The sequence below is a fragment of the Magnolia sinica genome, chromosome 1, assembly GCF_029962835.1.
Source record: "Magnolia sinica isolate HGM2019 chromosome 1, MsV1, whole genome shotgun sequence".
Taxonomy (NCBI): domain Eukaryota; kingdom Viridiplantae; phylum Streptophyta; class Magnoliopsida; order Magnoliales; family Magnoliaceae; genus Magnolia; species Magnolia sinica.
In genome coordinates this window covers 19,049,014-19,075,154 of record NC_080573.1, presented here as the reverse complement: position 1 = coordinate 19,075,154, position 26,141 = coordinate 19,049,014, and the positions used below count along the sequence as shown (strand labels likewise).

Below are 26,141 nucleotides of genomic sequence, written 5' to 3'. Positions count from 1 at the left end.
AAACCATAGTTTTTTTTTTTTTCAAAAGATGGTGGGACCATATATTGTATGATTTGTGATATGCATATAGAAAAATATCATGCGTTCCCATGGTCTGCTTTGGAATGCATTTACACAACGTATGGCAAAAGAAGGTTGATGTCTGTGGGCCACCGATTATGGAGCTTTTGCCAGGCAATTGGGAGAATGAAGATGAGGATTGGATTTTTTTTTTTTTTTTCTGGGGCGGGGGGGTTTATTTGATTCTCTGGCAGTATAAAACGCATCAAACCAATGAAATTGCATAACCCACTGTCCTTTAGTCACTCCCAAAATCCCAACCTCCGGTATATGAATGGTTGTTTGTTGAAATAGAACCTGTGGATATTTTTCATTTTCATCCATCCCATAAATGTCCACCAATCCTAATAATGAGATAATCAAATAAGCTTTAATTTTCTTCTTCTTCTTGGCCCACCATTTCTAAATGTGGAGAATCATCCACCGTATTAGCAGTTGGATGGTTAAGATTGTCCAATCAGTGTGATTTTCAGGCTATGTTCCATCCATTCCAAGCCCAATGCAGTACTTATTCTTTGCATCCTACAAGTATGATGTATGAGGTTGATGAATCACCACCATTGCAAAGTGGTGATCAACCATGAGGCCCAGATGCAAACATGGTGATTTGAATTCTTTATCATATTGGAGCAACCATGGAGTGGGCCACGATCTAAATTTCGCACTTAAAATAATGTTAATGACCTTCATTGATAGATATTTAAATTTGGACCATTGGAAAGAAAATTTTTGAACCAATCTCAACCCAGAAATCAATGGTCAAATCATTCTTTCGGCATCATTACTGGGACATCCCACCATGACTGCATGTGGGCACCTTATCACACAGGAATTTGGAACTCAGGTAAAACAAACTCAGATATAAAATCCAAGGCACTGTTCATCTCATTTTAGTTAATGGTAATAATGCAGTGAGATCATGAACGTCGTGTTGACTTGAATTGTATATCAAGTTCAGAATCCATGTCACGGATTACCATGCAAAAATCACTCTGATCAGATGATTTAATCCATCCTTAATCTGGCCTTATTTTCCACAACAGCCCATTTTCCAAGCCATGGATGGAATGGTTCCGATTGCCAAACAAAAAGTATTTAAGAGTCATAACAAATCCATGATGATCACTAACAAATAGAAGAATCAAATTGTTGATTGGACCTATTTTTGTGTAAATGATCATGACCATCCTTGTTTAAGACCATTGATCAAATGGTTAATGTTTGTTAAATCAGTGTGATGTTTTCATGGTAGCCCATGAAATATGAGTTGAGCCTAATAAAGAATTTAAATCGGTTGACTGAACTATCTAGGTCCCAATGCAACTAGCTATAGTGGTCTGAGAGCACTGGATCATTCTCTTATATAAACGAGAAATGCTCCCACTGCTCTTAGTTGCATGGATTCACCTGGACAGTTCATATCGATTGGTTGGACTGTCCAAGTGAACTGACGTAACTAGTAGTACTATGTATATAACTTAGTGTTTTAAGAGCCATTTCTCATTTATATAAGTTATGGATTATAAAGGTTATTTTTAATTACCAAAATCTATAGTCCTAATTGCTATTAATAAAAATGAGAAAAAAAACTCTCTTTTTTTTTTTTCTTTTGAAAGTGACGATAACCACCCTTAAAAATTAGCCTACTCGACTCATCCCAAGGGCTTTAGATTAAAGAATGGACGGTTTAAGAAGAACTTGTCAATGGTCCACATTCGAAGCACTTGTAGACCATCTAATGAGTAAGCCGGCTTGTCTCTTTTGCATGGTCATCTTCAAAGTGGGACCCACCTAATGCACCACTCAGATACCCCAGAATCCAAGTTGTTGCCAGTGCCAATTTATGCCCCTCCAAGCTGGCTTAGTCCCTGTTTGGACAACAGGATTAAATCATTCCTGTTAGGATTGGCAATAGTCGGGCATGGGCCTTGATTTAAACTAGTCAGACACACCTTTACAAGGCCGAGGCCTGGTCCATTGGTAGCCTTAATTCCTGTGGAGATGGCTCATAAAATGAGCTATTTTATCAGGAACTAGATAAGGGCGTATTAGTACCTAAACCTAAAAATTGGCCAATTGGCCAATGCCTCACATATAAGCCGCCAAGTATATAATCTCCCACGCTTGTATCGAATCTAAGCCAGCTGCAGATGATCCATGCAATCCACTTTTAAGAACCAGTGTCAGACTCTGAACCCTTTTGGAGGATGGTTCAGTCCAACAGGTCGGACCTGTTTCAACCCATACCATCCCAAGAACCAATATAACTTAAATCAATTAAAATAAAAAGGAATTAATACACATCCCGCATAGTAGCTATGGGACTTTCTGATCAAGTTTTTAAAACAGTCTACCACCCATTTGTTTCCTTACAGAGAAATGATCACACATGCAGTCATTTGTATCCCACCGACGTGTCGAATTTGTGGAATAAACAATCTTTGCAAAAGGTGGACAACACCATGATGATTGCTGGGAAAGAAAATCATGCCAATCGACCAATGAGCGGTATACAATGCCAAGATGATTGAGCAGGAAATGGTATGACCACCAAAAGAAGCCTCTGGCACTAGTGGAACAAAGGAGGTCATGGGAGATCATTTTAAAAAAATGATAATAATAAAGAAAACGAAAAAGAAAAGTGTGATTGTTGTAGTAAAAAGACCAAGAAGATGAAGAGAAGTTACCTTTCTAAACAAATCAGATTAAATGGAGTTGATGGAGGTTCTCTCCTTTCTTTTCGTCTTTAGGACTTTCCCTATTGAAAAATACACCAACCAAGTCTGCCCAGATGACAGCACAAGTTTGTACTCTTGCTTCCCCATCAACTAAGCAAAATTCCCACACCTTTCCCTTAAAGTGACTAACATGCTCCTAATTCTGTCACAACCCTACATGGGTAAATCGGCCATAACTTGTTCAATTGCTGTCCAAATCCATGTTGGGATTGTTGGAAAGATTACTGTGTAAGCTTCTTGCTAATTTCATGCTGTTGGAACCATAAAGTCAACTGAGTTTTTACTTGGACTTGATATTCGAAGTACATCATCATCTAAACATTATCCCAACTAATTGAGGCTGCTACACAAATCCTAATCTGACATTCCACTCCATCAAGGACCATATCCTCGGTCAAACCATATGTCATCAGATCCTTACAACCTCCACGGACGTCCTTTAATTTGGGTGTTTCCCTTACCCTTTTAGAGCTTTCAACTTGAACCAACTCCAAACTATAGTTCTTGGTCTCCATTGTGCATGGCCAAACCCAAGTCTACTTTCCCTCATCTTATTGCCTATTGGTGCCTATTGGTGTTACTCCTAAGTTCTTTGAACACATTCATTTCTAATTCTATTGTTCTGCATCTTGCCACTCATCCATCTCAACATCCTCATTTCAGCTACACTCCTATGAATACTCTGTTCCCTGACTGCCCAGCATTGTCCATAAAGCATGGCTGCTCTTGTAAATATCCTATAAAATCTCCCTTGGTTTGATTGGCATGAGGCAATCACGTAAAACCCCACACACACATCAGTTTTCCCTAAAAACCAGGATCATTATCTTGAATCAATCCAAACTCATATAGCTAGCTATGCTTCTGAGGCTTTTGGGGATGTGCTCAAGTACCCTTTAAGGACTGATATCCAGCCCATTGGCTGAATAACCAACAGGCACACCAAACGAACATTCTGGATGCCACAAGTGTGCCATGCATACAGGGATAATGTCAGTTACCAAGAAAAAAGAATTAACAAACATTTCATTTTTAAAAAAATAAAAAATTTGCATTGGCAAACATTACTTCTTTTTATGATAAATTAAATGTAACATGTGAACATTGCCACTCTGTTTCATTAAAATGCTCTAGCCATTCCATTTCATTAAAATGCTTTTTGAAAGAAAGCATCAAAACATGCATGAATGGCACATGCTACACCAAATATTGATCATACTTCTATATTCATTGCTTCATTGCCTTAGCAGATGAATGTCCTTGGATTGTCAAATGCTGCTTCCTACGAGAAATGCTCAACCAATCATGGTGCGCTTTCGGCCTCGCTGTCGCACTGGAACAAGTGAAGAAGATAAACATGAAGACTGCAGAAAGCATGGTCATCGAGGGGAAAACAAGAATTGAGTTACATACCTTGAGCTAGCTTGTTCATCGTGGAAGACCATTGTTTCGACGACTTCCTGTATGCAGAAAGTATTCGATCCATCTGCTCAAGAACACAAAATAGTGAGGGAAATTGATAGCTTAAGGTAATGGAGAATGAAAATAGGCCCATTTTGCCTTACCATATTCCCGCATGAAGAATGCATTGAGAGCAGTGCTCTCTCAAGTACATACAAGTCAACAGCTTTATCTTCAGGAAGGGTTGATGTGTAGCTCAGACCAAAGTCGATGAGGACCTAAGAAAAGAGTATATGTATGCATCAAGAAGCATGCAGAAAGCATCATGTCTAAGAGCATCTGGGAATGGAATAAGAACGCAGGGTAGGAATTTAATTGCACAGGATGCAAGGATGGAAATACCTGTGTTAAATGAAAATTCCCTAAAAATTTTGTACTAAAATCTTTTTGAGTTGGCTTCCAATAAGGAGGCAAGGGTGCAAGAATTTTTCAGAGAAGTGGAAGGGTGGTGTGGAACACTCAAAATTTCAAATGCAAAGAATCTTATCCAACAAGGAAGCTGCCTTACTTGACAATCTGATAAATAGGTTTAATGAAGTGCATATTAACCAATCAGAGGAAGACAGGAAATTCTGGATGTGGTCGGCAAACGGTAATTTATGTCAAAATCTTCTAGATCTGCAGCATTAATCCTGAAGGAACCATATTGTCCTTCGAAGGAAAAAGTTTGGAAATCCCCAGTTCCCCTTAGGGTCAAAGCCTTAGCAACGGCAAACAGGATACTTACACTTGGCAATTTCAGGTAGCGGGAATAGATCATGTGCAAGTGAAGAATTGGTTGATCACCTATTTTCCACTGCTTGGTGGCAGAGGAGATGTGGTCTTACTTCCTATTGTGCTTTGGGATTGCGTTGTGTTTTATCGCAACCATTGAGAATGTGGTGGAAGAGTGGTTGGGTAGCCCATTACACAATCATAAGGAGACGCTGTGGAAGATGTCCATATTCACGATCCCATGGGGTATGTGGAAGGAGAGAAATTCAAGGATATTAGAAGATGTGGCTTTACCGATAGATGCTTTAAAAAGAAGGATTTTCCACATGATCATAGATTGGGCACTGGTGAGGCAAGAGTTATGGGGATACTCAATGGGTTGAGCAGAAAAACTTGAAACTGGGAGAATCTGTAATGAATAACAATATGGGAGGGAAGGCTGGTTTTTCCTTGCTCTTTGTCATTCTTGTTTTTGCATTTCATCCTTTTTAGGCTGGTCCATATCTAAGTGACGAAAAGGTTACGTTTGATCTCCTTTGGAGGGCCTAAATGCATGTATTTTTGCTTTTTTTAGTTATATAAATAAAAATCGTTACTTCTCAAAAAAGAAGGATGGGAGGAGAGGCAGTTAAGAGAAAAATTAGCAAGTTGTGGAATTTAGGAAGTGTCTACGTAAAATAATGATAAGGATACCTTGTGAGGCACACTTTCAATTCTACATCAGTGAAACTAATACCATACGTAAGGCACGTGTACAAGATCCAGCTAGATCATGTGACAGGCTCCGTTGTAGATTGGCTAACGTAAAAGAATACACTAATCAAACAAACATAATCATTCAATCAGAGGACTATCAAGTTGAAAACATCAACGACCTGGCATGATCATTGTAATATCAGGTAGATGGCAGCTTCTCCTTCATGGGCTGAGCAACATACATGAACAGATCCTACTTGGAATAAGGGGGATAACTGTCAATACACACCATATATGCCCTTTGACGACAGCTTCTAGAGCATACATCCTGATCGACCACACTCCGCGTACTCGAATGGAGGCACGGACAATACCTCTCACCAGACTAGAGCTCCACCTGGGCTTACTCATTAGACAAGCTCCCCTTCCAAGTTTGTAAGATGATTGATGCATTACATGAAAGGGAGGTCAAAATATCAAAGAAAGAGTTGGTGGCCAGATTCAGAAGCTTCTGAATCTCACCATGTCAAATAACCACTTGCTCTAAAAGCTCGAGCCATTAGAGGATGGTGTATCAATGTATATCAAGGGACTTTAACACTCCCCCGCATGTGTGGGGTGGAGATCCACATAGGACCACACAGGAATATACTGGGCAAGGGTGGAGGAACACTTGCACCATAAACAGGCCGGGCTTGATTTCCCAGTCCTTGGGCTAGACTTGATTTTCCTAGCCCCCGTGGGAGAATATATTACGGAGGCATATTTGCTGCTCCCAAGATTTGAACACTTACCTTCTGCTCTGATACCATGTCAAATAACTACTTGCTCTAATAGCTCGAGCTGTTAGAGGATGGTGTATTAATGTATATCAAGGGACTTTAACAAACCAAAAAACCAATTATCTGACAACATGCAATATCCTAGGCTGCCCCAACAATCTGGAAGTTTTGAACAGATAGCTCATGATCTAAAGTGACACAGGGAAAGCGTGAAATGACCATGAAGAAGATCACCATCTTCCTCAAGTGATTAAAACCTTGAATCCACAAGGTAGTTTCTTGAATCCACGAGAAAAGAAAAGGAAAGAGAGAGAGAGAGAGAGAGAGAGAGAGAGAGAGAGAGAGAACTCAAATATTTTTATTGAATAACATCTAATGTGTATGATTTCTCAATTACACCACTAATAAAGAAAAAATAAAACACTAATTCCAAATTACCCAAAATAGAAAATTTCTAACCCTAATAGAAGTCATAATTCAATAAGAATAGAACTTACCCAAAATAGTAAGTTTTGCCAAAAATATAAAGTCCTTAATTAACCTTATTGGAGCAATCCAGGCATGATTACAATCAATCTCTAAAAAGACAGAAATCTAAAACTCGAAAAATAAGGAAATATGACAAAAATCGGAATTACTAAAAATAGTAAATTTTTTCTGAAAATCACAGTTTTGAACGGGGAGCATTTATCGCAATTTTGAACAGGAACTCAGGAAGCATGCGTTTTTTCGCAAAACGGACAGACGTGACCCACTATGTGGGTCGATTGACCTTGGATGGCCCGCTACATAAAGATCGATAGGTCACCACCATAGATGAAGAGAACTTCCCATTCCAGCTATCCTCCATAATTACGGACTTAGAGCACCACATCAAAATTAGACACGCCCCACCCCACCCACCCCCACCCGTAGTTCCTTGAGCATCCACACTAATCCAAAGACATCCAGTGCATCCCGTAACGATTCCCGGATCAAAAGTTACGGCCGATTTACGATTCACACTTCAAACGACAATTTCTCCCAATCCGAAATCAATTTCTTCAAACCGGACATGCTTGAGACCCAGTTCCGTCATGCCCTATGTAAGACTGGGCCCCGGATATGACGGATTACTTCTGCTTCCATTTGGCCTTCTTTTGCTCCAGCCATGCTAGGAATGTATTTGTGTCATGTCCTTAAACTACTACACTGGTTTCAACTTATCTGGAATGTTCATCGGGCATAATTTCCTTGAATTACTGCAACATTAGTTTCAACTTCTCTACAATGTTAATGGTTCTACTTCTTTTTTTATTTTCAACTACTACATCGATCTCCTTCATCTCCTCAGATTCTTTGATGAAATCCCATACATTTATGAGAGACCGCTCCTCCACTTTAGAAGTCTTGGGTTGGTTCTCTGTTCTCATAGGAGCGGGGATAATCTTTCTACCATCTTCAGCAAAAATAAATTTTTTATCTCGGCCTCTATGCGTGGCATTAACATCGTACTGCCATGCTCGACCAAGTAACATGTGACAAACTTCCATATCAACTACATCGCAAGCTTCCATATCAAATATGATATCATTCAGTTACCTTTGTTTCATTGACCTCCTTGATCCATCCAACTGTATATGGAGAGGGGTGCTTTTCTGTCTTCAATTGCAGCTTTTCCACCATAGTCTTTAACACGATATTCTCACTACTCTCACCATCTATGATTAGATCATAAACCCTTTGATTCATGGTGCACCCCGTTCAAAAGATGGTGTGCCGCTATAGATCTATCTCCTCCTTTGGCATGTACAACAGCTTCCTCACTATCAGAGTAGAGGCCTATGATTCACTATTATCGGGTGGTGGCTTGTGATTCATCACCGGTGTCACACCACGAACATGATGACCACGAGCTCCATCGTTGATCTCATGTTGCTCATTATTACGAATACATGTTTGTCCTAAGGCTTTCGTCAAACAGTCAATTGTTGTCTATAGTCCTTGCATAGCTCACAGATTCTTTTGTCGGAAAGCTTCAAACACTACCGATGTCATAGGATTGATCCGTAGAGCACCGTCCATAGGATTGTTGCCCAATCCATTATTAGAAGCCATCGAACCAAGGAAAAGCCTTGCTCTGATACCAACTGATGCAGGGAAGAGTATAAAATGACAATGAAGAAGATCACCGTCTTCCTCGAGTGATTAAAACCTTAAATCCACAAGGTAGTTTCTTGAATCCACCGATCCTTCTACAGATCTCTTTCAAACTCCTTATTCTCCTCTTGCTAGAGCTGTACACGAGTCGAACCGAGTCGAGCTTAGCACAGCTCGGCTCAGCTCGGTCCTCGAGCTTGACTGGCCAGCTCGGCTCGGCTCGGTTCGGTTAGCAGCTTGGGCGAGTTCGAGCTTGTGCGGCATTTTCTCAAACACATGGAGTGTACCTTCAATTTCTCACAAATGCAAAACAACAACAACAGTTTCAGGTATTTCATCAAACACTCAGTAGGGAGCATCAAAATCAAGATATAAGGGTAGTTTTATTTGTTGTGATTTGTTTCATATCCATACCTTCCTCGCCACCAGCCAATCCTGCGGAGAATGTATGCACCTGAAACAAACTTCGTTGAGTCGTTTCATCGAACACTTGGTGAGCAACATCAATATCAAAATAACCGAGTCACCGAACTAGTTCAATCCGAGTCGATTCGAGCTTGTACAAGCTCGAACCAAAAATCAACTCGACTCGGCTCGAACTTAGTTTTGAACCAAATTGAATCGAGCTTTTTCGAGTCGAGTCGAGCAAGTTAACTGAGTTAACTCGGTTCGTGTACAGCTCTACCTCTTACTGTCAAATTGGATCCCTTTAGCATTACAGAGTTCCGCCAAAAGCTGCAACGTTCGGCTGGCACCTAGGAAGGAATAGAATCCTGACGATCGACAACCTTAGGAAGAGAGGCATGCAACTCCCAAATGTTTGCCTTCTTTGCCTTAATGCAGAGGAATCGGTGGAGCATCTTTTCTTGCATTTTTCCTTCATTACCGATATTTGGTAGAGTGTGTTGAGGTTGGCAGGTATTAATTGGGTCTTCCCTAAATCCGTGGACAACATGTTCTACGCTTGGCACGAAGATGATGGAGGATCCCTAGGAAAAAAAGAAGTGGAGGATTATCCTTATGGCAGTCCTTTGGGCAATTTGGGCAGAAAGAAACAATCGTTGCTTCCACAATTGTTGTGTGTCCAAGGCGAGGGTGTTTTCGAGGGTTGTAATTTTCTTTAGAGATTGGGCTCTGTAGCTCTTCTCTTTGTAATTGAGGTTTCTAGCTTACTATGAAGTAGCTTTCTGTTGGGTTTTTGTTTTTTCGTTTTTTTTTTCTTGCCCTTTTGTTGGCTTTCAATAATATGCTCGTCTCTCAAAAAAAAGAAAAGAAGAAGAGAGAACTCAAATATTTTTATTGAACAATGTCTAATGCATATGTTTCCTCAATTACACCACTAATAAAGAAAAAAATAAAACCCTAACTCGAAATTACCCAAAATAGCAAAATTCTAACCCTAGTAGAAGTCCTAATTCAATTAGAATAGAACTTACCCGAAATGGTAAGTTTTGCCAAAAATAGAAAGTCCTAAATTAACCTTATTGGAGCATTCCTAGCATGATTACATCAATCTCTAAAAATACATAAATCTAAAACTCGAAAAATAAGGAAATATGACAAAAAAATGAAATTACTAAAAATAGTAAAATTTTCTGAAAATCATAGATTTGAACAGGAAGCATGTGTTTTCTTGCAAAACGGACAGACACAAACCACTATGCGGGTCAGTTGACCCCGGATGGCCCACTACATAAAGATTGATAGGCCATGCGTCCCATGTCGATTGTCAGATCAAAAGTTACAGGTGATTTATGATTACACTTCAAACAATAATTTCTCCTTATCCGAAATGAATTTCTTTGAACCAAACGCTTCTGGGACCCAGATACGTCATGCCCTACATAGGACTAGGCCCGGATCCGACGGATTACTTCCGCTTCCGTTTGGCCTTCTTTTGGTCCAGCCATGCTAAGAGTGTATTTGTGCCACGTATTACATCATAAAGGCCCATGTGCATTATCAAGATATGTATTCCATTTTGCGGTGTCTTAAAAACACACAGCTTAGAAAGATGTGGAATGCTTACCTCCTATACCACCCCTCCTTTTATAGACCCTCAAGGGAATCCCTACAAATCTTTAATGAAAATTCCCCAACTATCAAATTATCTTTGAATCAATCTATAATTTATTCAAGATAATAAAAATCCTACCAACAAGCAAAAACAAATCAACTACATACCCCCAAAATCCTCAATTGTATCTCCCGCATCAGCCCCCCTATCTTTCATAAATGACAAATGTGAACTCTGACATTTAGGCGCCATGCAACAAACACCTGAAAATCAGCACATGCTGACCCTACAGAAGGCCATGGGCCTACATCATACCGTCTAGGAATTTTAGAATGATCAAAGGGTGGGAGTCTTTGGAGTGTTCTATTGGTTACACAGGCCTTCCGTTAAGCATTCGTGTCTGTTAGCATGTCTTGGTTAACAAGTTTCAAGTCCACATATCATGTTTTTATTGGATCATAAAAATAGTTGTTAATCCCTGGTAGAGACAGTGTAGTCCATGTGATCGATCCAGGGTGCAATCCCTGGTAGTGTTACCTTTCCAAAAAAATAATAAATAAATAAAATTAAAACGTTGTTAACATAGACCCAAGTATTGGCCTCTATAACCATAGAATTGGTATTTTGGGGTTACTAGTTTTTCATAGAGTTTAGATTAGTGTTTTTCTCAATGAGTAAATACTTGTAGATGCCGTATTGCTTATGTCATGAATGAAAATAAGTTTGCTTCCCAACCAAATACTATTGGATTATTATTAAGGTGTGATGCTCTAAAACATGTTGAGACTCTACAGATTTTAGAATTGATGCAACTTCAATTTTAAATCCTCAAATAATCCTATTGATACTGATTTAAAGGGGTGGTTGATGATTTCAAAGTGTTTATCTTAATCGGTACGTGGAATTCTCACCATTTTCCCAATCCTAGCTCAATATCTGATAACTCTGCTGCTAGAAAGCAACATCCTATGTCAAGAGGTGAAGCCCAAAAGAATCCCATTCTTAAAGCATGAGCACAAGTCTTTCTGTATTTAAATGGGATGCAAGGTAATGATACATGCCAGCCCACATGTGTGGGTGCATGAGCTCATAAATACGTTAGTGAAAATTAAAAAGCACAAAATGCAGGCAGGGATCTTTAAAAAGGCAGGCCATGGGCACTAACCAGTTGATTGGTACTGCTTTTAATTAACATATTTGATGTTGTTAAGTCACCATGAACCAGGCCTCCGTCGTGTAGTTTTCCAATTGCATCTCCTATCTGCTTTGCGATATCATCCATCTGCTCCTCGATAACACCATGCTCACCAAAGGCTAAGAGTACTTCCTTCACGGCTGGCCCCTCAATGTATTCAAATGTTAGAGTATGCAGCACTGGATCCATGGCGTACAAAGTGGGAGTTGAAACACCGAGCCGCCTTGCCTTTGTCATGCACCGAGCCTCCTACATATCACAATAAAATCATCAACAGGCCCAAAAAGAAGAAAGAAAGAAAGAAAACACATACAGATGTGTATATCTATGAGCTTCCTTTCATGCACACATACACAGCAACACTGCTTTCATCTTGTACTACGGCCATTAAAAAACAAGAAACTGTCCAAAGAAATCCGGTATATCCATCGCACATGCCATGCATGCACACACAAGCACGCACACAGAAGAGTGTGTGTGAGAGAATAAACAAATGGGTGGAGCAGAACAAATCAAAAGAGAATCTATTCAACAAGAAACTGACAGCATTTAAGCGTTTCAGAGTCAACTTTGAGTCCAGCAACGGATGTCTGTACTTCTTGGAGAACCGTTCCTTGACAATTGATCTCTTTCCCAAAAATGTTGACTCAAAAACCCTCTGAAAATAAGGCCCAAACAGTATCAGAGCTTATTATCTTGCAGGAGAAATTCCAAAACTTGAAGTAACATTTGTAAATTCACACTCACAGCTTCCGCCCCCTGCTTCAATAGCACATTGAAGCACTCTTCGTTTTCATGCTCCTTGATCTCCATAACAACTTTCCTGCAAAAGCTACGTAAAGTGTACATTAAACCATGACTGTTGAGTAAGAATCCCATGTAAGACAAATAAATGAAGTTAGAGGACTGGAGAGTTAAGAATCATTGTCAAAGCAGTTTGCTGGTGATGTAAAAAATCAATGTCATGGACATGGTAGTTCGATGGTGAAGTACAAAGGATATTTGAAATTCTACCTTTTGCATCAAACTGCTTATGTAGACTTCAGCATGCATCATACCATTAACTCCTAAATAGTAGCAGTGACCATAATGGGCATTACGAACTACCATACATGCTGAAGTCTACATAAATGGGGGCAGGGGTTGGTTGGTTGTGGGGTTGGACCTGTATCAGCTCTGTAACTAATGGGCCCTAACAACCGTTACGGGCCAATTTTGACCATAACAGTCCCCATAATGCATAATAGTTCCCACCAGTGTTCGCAATATCAATACTATCGGCCGATATTATTGTTATCGCTGGCCAGCGACACGATATCAACCGGAAATCCCTCAGAAATTATAATAATTATTATTTATAAAAATAAAATTTTTTTAAAAAAAAAAAAACCAGATTTCTATGTATCGTGCGATATATTGCACGTATCGCACCATTTTTTGCGATATCGAAGATATTATCTGTAGATTTATTACTTTTGGCTTGCATAATTACCAAAAAAAATAAAAAAATAAAAATCGAAAAAAAAGAAGAAGAAACAGGAAAAAGCTTTGAATTCAACAATCTCGATTTCTTACCTTTTTGCTTCGAATAGAGAAAGATTCAAATTGCGCACAAGGTTGCGGCGAGAAATCTGTCAAAAAAAAACCTATACATTTGGGTTTGAACGAGGGAATTTGGAGATTTTTGAGAGATTTTAGGGTTCCGGCCCTTCCGGAACCCTTTCTGTTTCTAAAATGGGTGCAGATTAGCTATTGACAGATCGAGTGGCGCAAATAAAGTGACGTCGTCAAGTTTTGTGGGCCCCACCATGATGTATGTGTTGTATCCACACCGCCCATCATTTTGGAGAGATCATTTTAGGGAATGAGACAAAGAACGAGGCAATCACAAATCTCGAGTGGACCCCACCACATAAAACAGTAGAGACAGTGATGTCCACCATTGAAACCTTCCTAGGGCCATTATGAGATTTTTTTTTTGTGATATAACCTGTTAATAAGTTAACACAGACATGAACAACGGGAAAACATAAATATCAGCTTGATTGAAAACTTCTGTAGCCCTTAAGAAGTTTTTTAATAGTGGGGTTGGACCTGTATCAGCTCTGTAACTAATGGGCCCTAACAACCGTTACGGGCCAATTTTGACCATAACAGTCCCCATAATGCATAATAGTTCCCACCAGTGTTCGCAATATCGATACTATTAACCGATATTATCGTTATCGTTGGCCAGCGACACGATATCAGCCGGAAATCCCTCAGAAATTATAATAATAATTATTTATAAAAATAAAATAATAATAAAAAAAACCAGATTTCTATGTATCGTGCGATATATTGCACGTATCGCACCATTTTTTGTGATATCGAAGATATTATCTGTAGATTTATTACTTTTGGCTTGCATAATTACCAAAAAAAAAAAAAATCGAAAAAAAAGAAGAAGAAACAGGAAAAAGCTTTGAATTCAACAATCTCGATTTCTTACCTTTTTGCTTCGAATAGAAGAAAGATTCAAATTGCGCACAAGGTTGCGGCGAGAAATCTGTCAAAAAAAACCTATACATTTGGGTTTGAATGAGGGAATTTGGAGATTTTTGAGAGATTTTAGGGTTCCGGTCCTTCCGGAACCCTTTCTGTTTCTAAAATGGGTGCAGATTAGCTACTGACAGATCGAGTAGTGCAAATAAAGTGACGTCGTCAAGTTTTGTGGGCCCCACCATGATGTATGTGTTGTATCCACACCGCCCATCATTTTGGAGAGATCATTTTAGGGAATGAGACAAAGAACGAGGCAATCACAAATCTCGAGTGGACCCCACCACATAAAACAGTAGAGACAGTGATGTCCACCATTGAAACCTTCCTAGGGCCATTATGAGATTTTTTTTGTGATCCAACCTGTTAATAAGTTAACACGGACATGAACAACGGGAAAACATAAATATCAGCTTGATTGAAAACTTTTGTAGCTCTTAAGAAGTTTTTTAATGGTAGGCATTCAATCCCCATTGTTTTCTGTGGTGGGTCCACTCAGACTTTGGATCTGCCTCATTATTTGACTAATGCCATAAAATGATCTCTCCAAAATGATGGACGGTGTGGATATAACACATACATTATGGTGGGCCCACAGAACTTGGTTACATCACTTTAGTAGCAAATGGCTACTCAACTGGCGTGGCACGTGTCCTTCGCGCTAATGCTCCTCATCCCCAAGTTGTACGTTCCAAAGGAGATCAATATAACATGGCCCCCAAAATGATGTATTTATTATATCCACACCGTTCATCCATTTTCCAAGATCATTTTAGAGCATCAGCCCAAAAATGAGTCATACCCAAAGCTCAAGTGGACCACACCACAAACAGAAGTGGGGACAATTATTCTCACCGTTAAAACATTTGTAGGGCCCATCATAACGTTTATTTTCCATCTAATCTGTTAATAAGGTCACATAGACCTGGATGAAGAGGAAAAACAAATATCATATTGATCCAAACCCTTTTGTGACCCCTAAAAGGGTATCAATGGTAGACGTTCAATCCCCCGCTGCTTTTTACAGTATGGTCCACTTGATCATTCGATCTGTCTTATTTTTAGGCTCGAGCCTTATGACAAGCTCACCTAATGGACAGATGGTTCGGATATAACACATACCTCATGATGGGACCCACAGAACTTGGTGACGTTAACACACCAAGCAGGTCAATGGTGTCTGCTACACCCGCCAATCTGCTTCTCTCCTTTACAATAGCGAACTTGCGGGCTGTGGGGTCCACTTGATGTATATGTTTTATCCAATCTATCCATTCAATCTAGAAGATCATTTTAAGGCATCAATCATAAAAAATGGGACCTTTTTAAGGCTCAAGTGGACCACACCGCAGGAAGCAGTGGAGATTGAACGCTTACAATTGATAACTTTTCGGTAGGGACAAGTTTTGGATCAAGCCGATATTTATTTTTTACCTTCATTTAGGTCTATATGACCTTATGAACAGGTTGGATAGCCAAATAAACATTGGACGGCAAATAACTCAATCACCACTATTTAATGTGGTGTGGTCCACTTGAGCCTTAAATCTACCTCTATTTTAGGATCATGCCTTAAGATGACCTGTCAAAATGTATGGACGACATGGATAAAACATATACAGTATAGTGAGCCCCATACAGTCTCTGATAGGTTAGGTCTGTCTATCTCTTGCGCAGTAAAGCTCAACTTGGGTGAGACCTTTGAACCAGCAAAGTGAGTGGGACCCCTGATTGAGTGGGCCACCTTGATGTATGAATTGTATATTCATGCCATTCATATGCTTTTTCAACTTATTTAGACCATGGTCCAGAAATGAATAAGATAAAAGTGTCAGGTGGACCGCACTACATGAAAGAGTAGTTAATGACCATTGAAAACCTTTTGTGGGCCACAAAAGGTTTACATCAAGTTGATATTTGTTTGTCTTTCATCCAAATTTATATGACCTTATAAATTGGTTGTATTTTCATACATGTCTTAATACATTTATAAATGTTTTACATCATATTTGAATATAGTGGTCTTAGTTCAATCCGACAACGCATAGTTTATGACCCTATACAAAGGAAACCTATGATGTGCACTTCTTTCTTGAGATTCTATGATTTAAATGTGTGTATCAAGGTCTTTTTTAATAATCCCTGAAGTTTCATTGAAAAATTCAACCATTTTCCCGATGTTTTCCCATGTTTCCCAAAAAGTGCGATAAATTACGGAATACAAACGATATATCCCGTGCGATAACCGATATGTATCTGTATCCCAAGGGTGCGATACATTGTGCGTTACCGATATTTCGAACACTGGTTCCCACCATCATCATTACATAATAGCCATTACATAACTGTTTTTTAATACCTTCCCACATATCCACAACCCTTTTTATCAAGAGAAAAAGGCCAACTCGCACGTATCACCTTTTATCTATAGATGGATGGTAACAGAAATGAAAGCATCGCTAAGGTTTTCAAAAAGACTGTCAAATTGTTCATACTTCAAAATCGGGGTCTAGTCAAAGTTATGTCAAAATATGATAAAGCCTAATGACTAAGCTTACTTGTTGTGAAAGAGACGGTGTGTGTTGTTGCAAAGTCGCCTAGAGAACAACAAACATTGGTGCATCAAAAATGGCGGCACTAGGCATATATGGAATGATAGAGGTTTGTTAAAAAACTATGAGATTGTAGAACTCTACATGGGAATTCCTCAACTGTAAAAAATTGTAAGAATAAGAAATGTGGTTCTTAAACTCACTTCCGGGACTTTTCACCCTCTCTAATGTGCTTTATAAGCTGTAAATACCAAAAACAAAAAAGGACGAAGAAAGAAAACTTGTATCAGCCGGTTTGTGAATCAAATAAGGCTTTCAGTTGATCTTTGAGTTGGACAAATTTGTTGTAACCAAGGTATGCATAATCATGGGAAAAACAAATGTCATAAGAGGATATTAAAGCTTGGAACTGATAATGAAATGAGTTCTTTTATATTGTTGACTCGACATCTTTATGACATTATATTTGGACATGTTAACTTTCGAAGCACAAATTCAATGATAAAATTAGGAGCAATGCCTAGGTGCTCAAATGATAAAACTATCAAATGGAAGATACATGTGCAAATTAAGATAATTAATAAGGCATTATTTAAGGTAGAAAGAAATTATAAGTTAATAGAACATGTACCCTAATATAAATAAATACACACATCTAAGCTTTATTAATCATCATCGTACATACATATGTATCATCATCTAAGCCTTATCCCAACAAACTCGGATTGGCTACATGAATCCCACTCCACCATTCCACTATCAAGGTCGAAATGTCAGATTGTCAGTATTCATGAGAGAAAGTTGACTTGTGGCCAAATTTTAACACCAGCTGCCAACCTGATGCAACCCTCCTTTATCTAGGCTGGGGACGGGCAATAAAAGAGCAAGAATCCCACATGCCTAATTATACATTCAAATATATATGATCTAAGTAATAACATAAGGAGGGAAAAGATATTCTATCATATGTATCAATTATTCTTCTGAACCTATGTATGCATATGTGTTAAGAATATGATGCCTTAGATAAGTTTAAGATTTATAACATTTAAGTAACAAATTGATCAAGGACTAGTGTAAAAAACCTTAACAAATCAATTTTGAGTCAAAGACTGAGGTTGGTGCTCCCAAGGTTTTTTTTTTGCCCTTTCAAAGTGCTTTCATTTCGGGGAGAGATCCTTAACAACACCTTGATTGCCATGAATGCTTGGATTCTTGCCAAAAGAAGGGTAGCCATAGTGTAGTCTATAAACTGGACCTTGAAAAAGCATATGACCATGTTGATTGGCCCTTTTTGGACTATATGTTGGCTCGGATGGGGTTTGGGTCCAAGTGGAGACGTTGGATTCACAGTTGTGTGTCCTCCGCCAAGTTCTTTGTCCTTATCAATGAGTCCCCATTTGGATTTTTCAAAGCCTTTACAGGCATGTGTCAGGGGGATCCTTTATCTTTGTTCCTTTTTCTGGTTGTCCCTAAGGTCCTTAGATGTTGTCCAAAGGTCAAGATGTGGGTCTCTTCTGGAGCTTTAAGGTTGACACCTAGCCGATATCTCACCTTCAATTTGTTGACGATAATTACATTTTGTGAGGCTGAGGAGACCATGGTGGCTGATCTAAGGATCACCAACAAATGGTTCGAAGTGGTCTTTGGATTAAATGTTAAGTTGGCTAAAAGTGTGATCCTGGATATTCTTATCCCTCAAGAGATCTCCCGGCTCACTAATCTTTTTGGTTGTCGTATTGGCTCTCTTCCCTCGTCTTACTCAGCCTTCCGCTTTACCTTGGGAAGCTTGCGATTCATCTTTGGGATAAAGTGGGTGAAAGCATGGAGAGGAAATTATTCCCTTGGAAAAGTAAATTACTCGCTCTTGGGGGCAGAATTACTCTAATTAAATCGTCCCTTTCCAATCACCCGCTCTATTTTATGTCCCTTTTTAGATGTCCCAAGTTGTCCTTGAGCGTATTGATAAATTACGAATGGATTTCCTTTTGCAAGGGGGAGCTTCTTCCAAGAAATTCCATCTGCTGAATTGGTAAGAGGTTGCTGCCCAATCGATGAAGGGGGTGATGGTATCAGGCGTCTGGATGTTTTTAATGCGGTGTTGCTTGGTAGTGGGTTTGGCATTTTGGTGTGGAAGAGTTCAACATGTGGAGGAGGGTCATTGTTGCCAAGTTTGACTTGTTTCTCATGGGGTGGTGGATCAAAGACTCCTCTCTTTACCGTACCTCCTTTCAATGGGAGAGTATTTCTCAAGTGGTCCCTAAGGTTTTTGAAGGTATCAGCTTTGTTGTTGGGATGGGAACAAGGATCAGACTCTGGGACGACACGTGGTGTGGCGATTCTTCATTCCATCCGTACATTCTTGGATTGGTTGAAATTATATGATTCTGAATTCAATGATTTTCTCTCTTCTTTCTCCTTTGCAGGGGATTTCGCTCTCCCCGGGCGTGGAAGACTCCCTTATCTGGCGCTCTAGCAAGTCCAGATCGTTTTCAGTTCATTACTTCTACTCGCAGCTGCCTTTAGTCGATCCTAGGAGTGATAGGAGCCACATTGCTCCTGTGTGGTCTTATAAGGCCCCTTCTGAAGTTGCCGCCTTTGGTTGGCTTGCTGGAAGAAATAAGATCCTTGCCATAGACAATCTTCTAGTTTTGCCGAACGATTGTCTTTTATATATGAAAGTTGAGAATTGGTTGATCATTTTTTCATCCACTGCTTGTTCTCCAGAGTTATTTGGTCCAGTACTCTTTGATCTTTCGACATTTCCTGGGTGATGTCAAGCTCGATCTATAGTTTGTTCCACTCTTGGCGTGTTGAGAGTGATTGGGTAAGACCAGATAGAAGGTTGCCTTGCTCGCCATCCTTTGGTCCCTTTGGATCGAAAGGAATAGCCAGTGCTTTTGGAATCAGAGGGAATTTGCCAATGGGGTTCCTAGTCAGGTTCTCTCATATATTAGTGAGAGGGTGCCCTGATTGTGTGGCTGGTCTTCTTCTTTTTTTTTTGTTTCGAGGCTATAGTTTGTTTCTTTTCCTTGGTGTTTGTGTTTCTTTTTCCATTGAAACTTCTTGTTGTTGTTTGTTTTTGTTTTTCTTTTTGTTTCTGTTGGCCGCTAGCCCTAACGATATTACATCATCTTATGAAAATTTAAAATAAAAAAATAAAAATAATTAAATAATTAAAAAAACACACCTTAAATTAAAATATAGGAAATGAATAATCTCTCAAGAGTTCGAATTTTTTTTTGTGATAATGTAGGTATCATACGCTACACTATAACCTGTTATCCACAAAAAGAAAATGGAGCTGCAAAAAGGAAACATAGGACTCTAGTAGAGACGGTTAATGAAAGGTTGGAAAATTCTAGGCTTGTTCATGGAAGTTGGGGGAAGCATTCATCGTAGCATGTCATATATTGAATAGAAAATTTTGGGTTCTGACCCTTAAAATGCAGATGCAGGCTGTCTACCACTGACATTAGATGCTTCTACCCATTCGTTTACTTATCATAGATCGGATAATTAGGATTATCCACCTGAAGTGATTTTTGGGAGTCACATACAATCCAAGGTGCAAGGCCCACAGTATGGACGGTCCAAACTATTTGTTGGCTGATCCAATTGTTGCGATTTTTTGTGAGGTATCCGCAATCCAAGGTTTGTGAATGTGATGAATGGTCTCTCTTCTTTTTTTTTTACACATGCACTCACAACCTCACACATACCCATGCACTCACACCACAGTAGGATTTCACCACAATGGGTACTCGAACCCATGACCTTGTGTTGAAACTCTTGTGGTTCTACCACGTCTAGGTGGATCATTGGATGATTTTTTTTTATGATCAATTTGGCTGTCCATTTTACTGATAGTTGATTAGATGGTAAGGATTTTTATTATTGGGAGGTCTAATATGCAATCCACAAGATGGATTTTCCGAATTATGTATTGACTTATTTGTTATGTTCAATATGGGCCATGCATTTTGGTGGCCAATGACATGATGATTATGAAATCAGGCCAAAGTGATAACCAAAAGGCATGTGCAACTAAAATTGGGTCTCAAAGGATGGACGGTTCAGATTCACCATTGGACACTTGTATGCTAAAATTGATTCAGGCCATAAATTTGAGTGCCAATGATTTGATGGTATGAACCATCCAATCAAACTGGTTCCTAAAGGACATGAGAAACTGAAGTGAACCTCTCTCCAAACTAAGGCTGCAACTAGGGCAGGATGGCTCGGGTTGAGGATCCAACCGAGCCTGACCCAACCTCAACAGGAACCAAACTGCAACCCAACCCAACCCGAATTCCAGCCACCTGAGGTTCCCAGCCTGAATTCCTCTATACTCAACCCTAAACCAACCTTACCCAACCCGACCCAACCCAAATGCATGTTATTATTCGCAACCTGACCTAACTCGGCCCAAAATTTCTCAACCCAACCCAATTTCGAATCGGGTTGGAGTTTTCCAACCCAAACCCGACCCGAGGACCCTACATGCCCAAACTCCGTTCATTCAGTCGGGTTCAGGTTGACCCGAACTCAATTTGCATCCCTACTCAAAATGTAAATTTGATAAAGCGGTAGAGAAGAAACCTATAAAATCATGATTTTGACAAGAAAACAACCAATCATCATCTAAGTCTTATCCCAACTAATTGGGTCGACAAGAAAACCACCAAACAACAAAAATGTTAAATCGGGAACTTCCAACTTCATGAATTAATGACATAGTTAATTCACAAAGCAACCAATTTATGCATCCAAACAGCCCCTACGGAATTCATTATTAGAATTTTCATTCTAGTCTAGCCCATGAACTTCGAATCCTGTAAAATCACAAGATTTCGAAATGAAAGGGTGGGATTCTAATAAATTAAAAAAAAACTGTAAAACCCAAAAAAACAAAGGGCGTGAGAGGGAGAGATTGATAGAAATGAAAGGAGTGACTGAAAGATGAGAGGAGGTATACCTTTCAAATCAACGGTAGATTTACGGGTTTGGCGCGAAAGATGGAGAGAAAAACCCTAGCTTTGATGCTGGGCTAGGGTCGTGGACAGTAAGTGGACTGTGTACGAGAGATAGGGACGAGGGTTTCCTGCGAAGGCTTTCGCACTAGGATGCTAGGTAGGCCCCACCGTGATGTTTGAGAGAAATCCACCCCGTCCATCCGTTTTACAAGATCAATTCAGGATATGCAACCAAAAATGGGTGGATCCAAAACTCGAGTGTGCCAGGCGAGAGGAAGAAATGGGGATTTAGTGACCACCGTTGAAACTTTCATGCGGGCACAAAAGCTTCGTATTAGGCTAAGTTTACTTTGATTTCCTTTTTATATTAGTGGGAATGACCATATAAACGGTTTGGATGGCATATAAACAACAAGGCGGAACCCATGAAGGTTTCAACCGTAGAAAACTCTTTCCCTAATTTTCCCACTCATATGGCCCAATTGAGTTTTAGATCCATCTATTTTTACGGTAACATGTCCTAAAATGATCTCGCACAACAGATGGACAGGGTGGATTTCTTCTAAATATCACAGTGGAGCCCACCTACATCGAACTGCCTGCGTCGGTAAACCCGCGTCCGAAAGATAGAGCGCGAAAAGAAGAGATTCGCAGCTCGCTGGACGCGGATTTCCTGCCAAAACCTTCGCAGGAAGTTCCTGTGATGGGATCTTAGGTGGGGCCCACCGTGATGTTTGTAAGGAATCAACTCCGTTCATCCGTTTTTTGAGATCATTTTAGAGCATTAGAGTAAAACTGAGCACCATCCAAGACTTAAGTGGGCCATATTAAAGGAAAAGTAGTTAGGTAAATTTCTACCGTTGAAACCTCCCAAGGTTCGACAGTGATGTTTACATGGCATCCATACCGTTAATAACGTCATTCCTACTGGGGAACTAGAAAAACAAATATTAGCATGATTAAAAACTTTTGTGGCGCCACAAATATTTCAACTGTGGACATTCAATTATCACCTTTTCGGCCCACTTGAGCATTCAATGCAGTTCATTTTTAGCCTCATGTCCTAAAATGAACTCAAGAAACGAATAGACGGGGAGGATTTGGCACAAACATCTCAGTGGGTCCCACATAGTTCCCAGCAGAGGAACTTCCTACGAAAGGCTTTAGCAGGAAATTCACGTCCGGATTTGCTGACTTAGGGCCCAGCTGGCGATGGATCGGGTTCGGGCCGAAATCGGATTGCGTAGTGAGTTACCCATTAGGCTCTTATCATACTGAGAAAACTAAGTTGGGCTCACCTTGAATGTATGTGGTCTATCCGAGCCGTCCATCCATTTTTTCATCTAATTTAAGGGGTTGAGCCGAAACTTGAAGCATATCCGAAGATCAAGTGGATCATATTATAGAAAACAGTAGGGATAATGATTTCCACGGTTGAAACCTTTCTAGGCCCCCAGTGATGTTTATTTGTCAACCCAACCTGTTCATGAGATCATAAATACATGGACGAACCGAAAACACATATATAAGCTTCATCCAAAACTTCTATAGTCCCTGAGAAATTTTCCACCGTAGGAGTTTAACTTAAAATTTTCCTGTGGTGTGGTCCACTTGAACATTTTATATGCTTCGCTTTTGATTTTAATCCCTAAATTATTTGGGAAAATGGATGGACGGGGTGGATAAAATGATAGAGTTTACTCTGTAGTGAATTGCTACGCAATCCAATCCTCTTCCATTCGGTCGGCCGGTAGTCAGCTCAACGGACCCACTCGATGGGATTGCTATATCCCAGGATTGCTATATAGAGTTTGTTTGGCACGCCTTGCCAATCCCAGGATTAAACCTTCCCATCCCTTCCAATCCTTCGAACCAAACACATCCCAGGCAAATTTGAGCGGATTAGGGTGGATTGGATGGGATTTAAAGGTAATGATGGTGTTGTCAGCGGATTGTCTTAAGATCCATGGGATTGGGTGGTCCACTTGAACATTTTATATGCTTCGCTTTTGATTTTAATCCCTAAATTATTTGGGAAAATGGATGGACGGGGTGGATAAAATGATAGAGTTTACTCTGTAGTGAATTGCTACGCAATCCAATCCTCTTCCGTTCCGTCGGTCCGTAGTCAGCCCAACGGACCCACTCGGCAATGCCCATGTCTACGAAAGCAGATTGCGAACTTTTGTTTTTATTTTTATTTTTATACACACGCACACACACCGCAAACACACCAGTGGAATTTCACCACCTATGGATCCTAACTCCTGATCGGGTGGTAGGCTCCCAGGAGTTCCAACACCCAGTCAAGGGTTCGAGTGTAAACTCTGTGTTTTCCTTTCATCCATGAACAAGTTGGGTGACCAGTAAACATAACTGTGGGCCCTAGGAAGGTTTCAATCGTGTTCTGATTTGGTGGCTGAGGTTGTCTCGTCACATAGGACGTGATCGATGAATCCGAGTCGTACTTGGGATGTTGGCGGTGGTTAGCCACAAGGAGTGCTTACACACTTCATGTCGATTAACTCAATGTGCGCTCGTACTAGTAGAGCTCGCCAAGTAACCCGATTGACCGATGTATGTTCACCATGTATGGACGCTACCGCTTAAATCTAAGGTACCAAACTCACCGGTGAAAATCCTTTTAAACCTTGGTACCTCGATCCGCTAAGACTCATGAGCGGGCATGGTAGTATGAGACACCGTGGTCGAGCCGTCGGACACTGGGTGACAAGCCTCCCGTAGTGACCGGTGAGCAACCCGGACTCGTGAGTGAATACGGTGGTATGGGACACTATATTCGAGCTCGGCTTACACCGATAAGGTGACGAGCCCTTTCAGTGACCTCGAGCGTACGCTTAGAAGACTGCGTAAAGGCGACAAGCCCTTACGTAGCAACAAGAGTACACTAGGCCCGCACCGATAAGGTGACAAGCCCTTTGCAGCGACCTAGAACCGTATCATCGTATGAGATTTACTAGGACTGACAACCCTAGAATGGATCATTGTTTGGGAATTGATATAAGGGAGGTACCTTAGATTCCCAATTCTGTTGTATGAAAGGGACTAATAATAACTCAGTAATCACGCTCATTACATCTCACTGCATGTGCCCCGGGTTGAAGAGCACAGAGGAAAGAAAGCATGCCGCGACCGTAAGATGGTGTCGCACGAGGGAGTGTAGGCAAGGGCATGCATCATGCTTACATTTCATCCTTGCATTAATAAGAGTATCGAGGAATGTCTGATATGTCTGCTTTATCATTACTGCTTGACTGAATTGATAACATGTTAACCTTTGCTCTATGGTTCCACTGAGTTGATCACTCACTCCCACATTATGGGACAGTGTTATACACACCAATCAAACCTTATTGTAGGTTCAGATGATGGCATAGCCTGCGGAACCAGACTTTGAGGATGATGAGGAGGATTTCTCCTATATGCAGCTATCAGGCGGGTCTATATAGACTATGTTCTGATCGACGAGGTTTCAGGGATACTGACTAGATATCATTACACTCATTATGATTGCATTTTGGAGCACACATGTATATTCATTTTATACATTTTGGGGGTATACATGTACATGTTTAACCTAGTAACCTGATCATACTTCGGAGACTTACTACAGTTCATATATCTTATACATCTAATACAGTCTTCCACTTGAAAAATTCACTTGTCTCTGGAGTATGATATGTTGTTTTGGTATAATCTCATTCATGTTTAATGCACTAATATGGACAACATTTAATCATCATTATTTATGTTGCATAAGTGATGCGTTGGAACTCGGGAGTCAAGTTTGTACTCGACCCCTGATTTTCAGGGCGTTACGTAGTGGTTCGGTGTGTACAACAATTGTTCTTAAACAGTCACACCTACTCCACTCCCAGCTCGTGCTAGGGCATGAGACAAAAAAATGAGGCAGATCCAAAATTTAAGTGGACCTCACCATATGAATAAGTAGGTAGAAACATAAAATTCAAAATATGAAAGTTCACCGGTAAACATTTTTGAAATGTGAAGATTGAAGATGAATGCCCTCATAGTTTAGCAAGGGTCGCTCCATGCACTCCTTGAGAAAGCAAAATGTTCGAATCGGAATCAATGAATGAAGAGGATTTGGGTGAACTTGATTAGGGGAGTAATTAGTACAATCCAATTGTGTTTGGCTAATTAGGTCCTTTATAACGTCATTAATTAAACAACTACCGTGAGCCTATGAGCGAAATTGGAAAACATCTAAATGATGAAGTCAATCACC

At 40.1% G+C, this 26,141-nt stretch overlaps 1 protein-coding gene across 13 annotated transcripts; it reads right to left on the bottom strand.

Annotated features, from left to right (window-relative positions):
* Positions 1 to 3,852: 3,852 nt before the first annotated feature.
* LOC131242172 (uncharacterized) lies at positions 3,853 to 22,010 on the bottom strand. 13 transcript variants are annotated; one of them, XM_058240674.1, is made up of 8 exons: positions 21,874 to 21,962; positions 17,099 to 17,136; positions 12,550 to 12,625; positions 12,347 to 12,460; positions 11,773 to 12,051; positions 4,364 to 4,477; positions 4,212 to 4,284; positions 3,853 to 4,131 (listed from the first exon to the last, which is right to left on the bottom strand). In XM_058240674.1, exons 3-8 carry the CDS (start codon positions 12,613 to 12,615, stop codon positions 4,094 to 4,096), a joined length of 684 nt encoding a protein of 227 aa, XP_058096657.1. In that variant the 5' UTR covers positions 12,616 to 12,625; positions 17,099 to 17,136; positions 21,874 to 21,962; the 3' UTR covers positions 3,853 to 4,093. The 13 variants fall into 13 exon arrangements, with proteins under 13 accessions (XP_058096657.1, XP_058096624.1, XP_058096632.1 ...); XM_058240641.1 differs by lacking the exon at positions 17,099 to 17,136 and having other exon boundaries at positions 12,550 to 12,634; positions 21,874 to 22,010; XM_058240649.1 differs by lacking the exon at positions 17,099 to 17,136 and having other exon boundaries at positions 21,874 to 22,010.
* Positions 22,011 to 26,141: the final 4,131 nt, after the last annotated feature.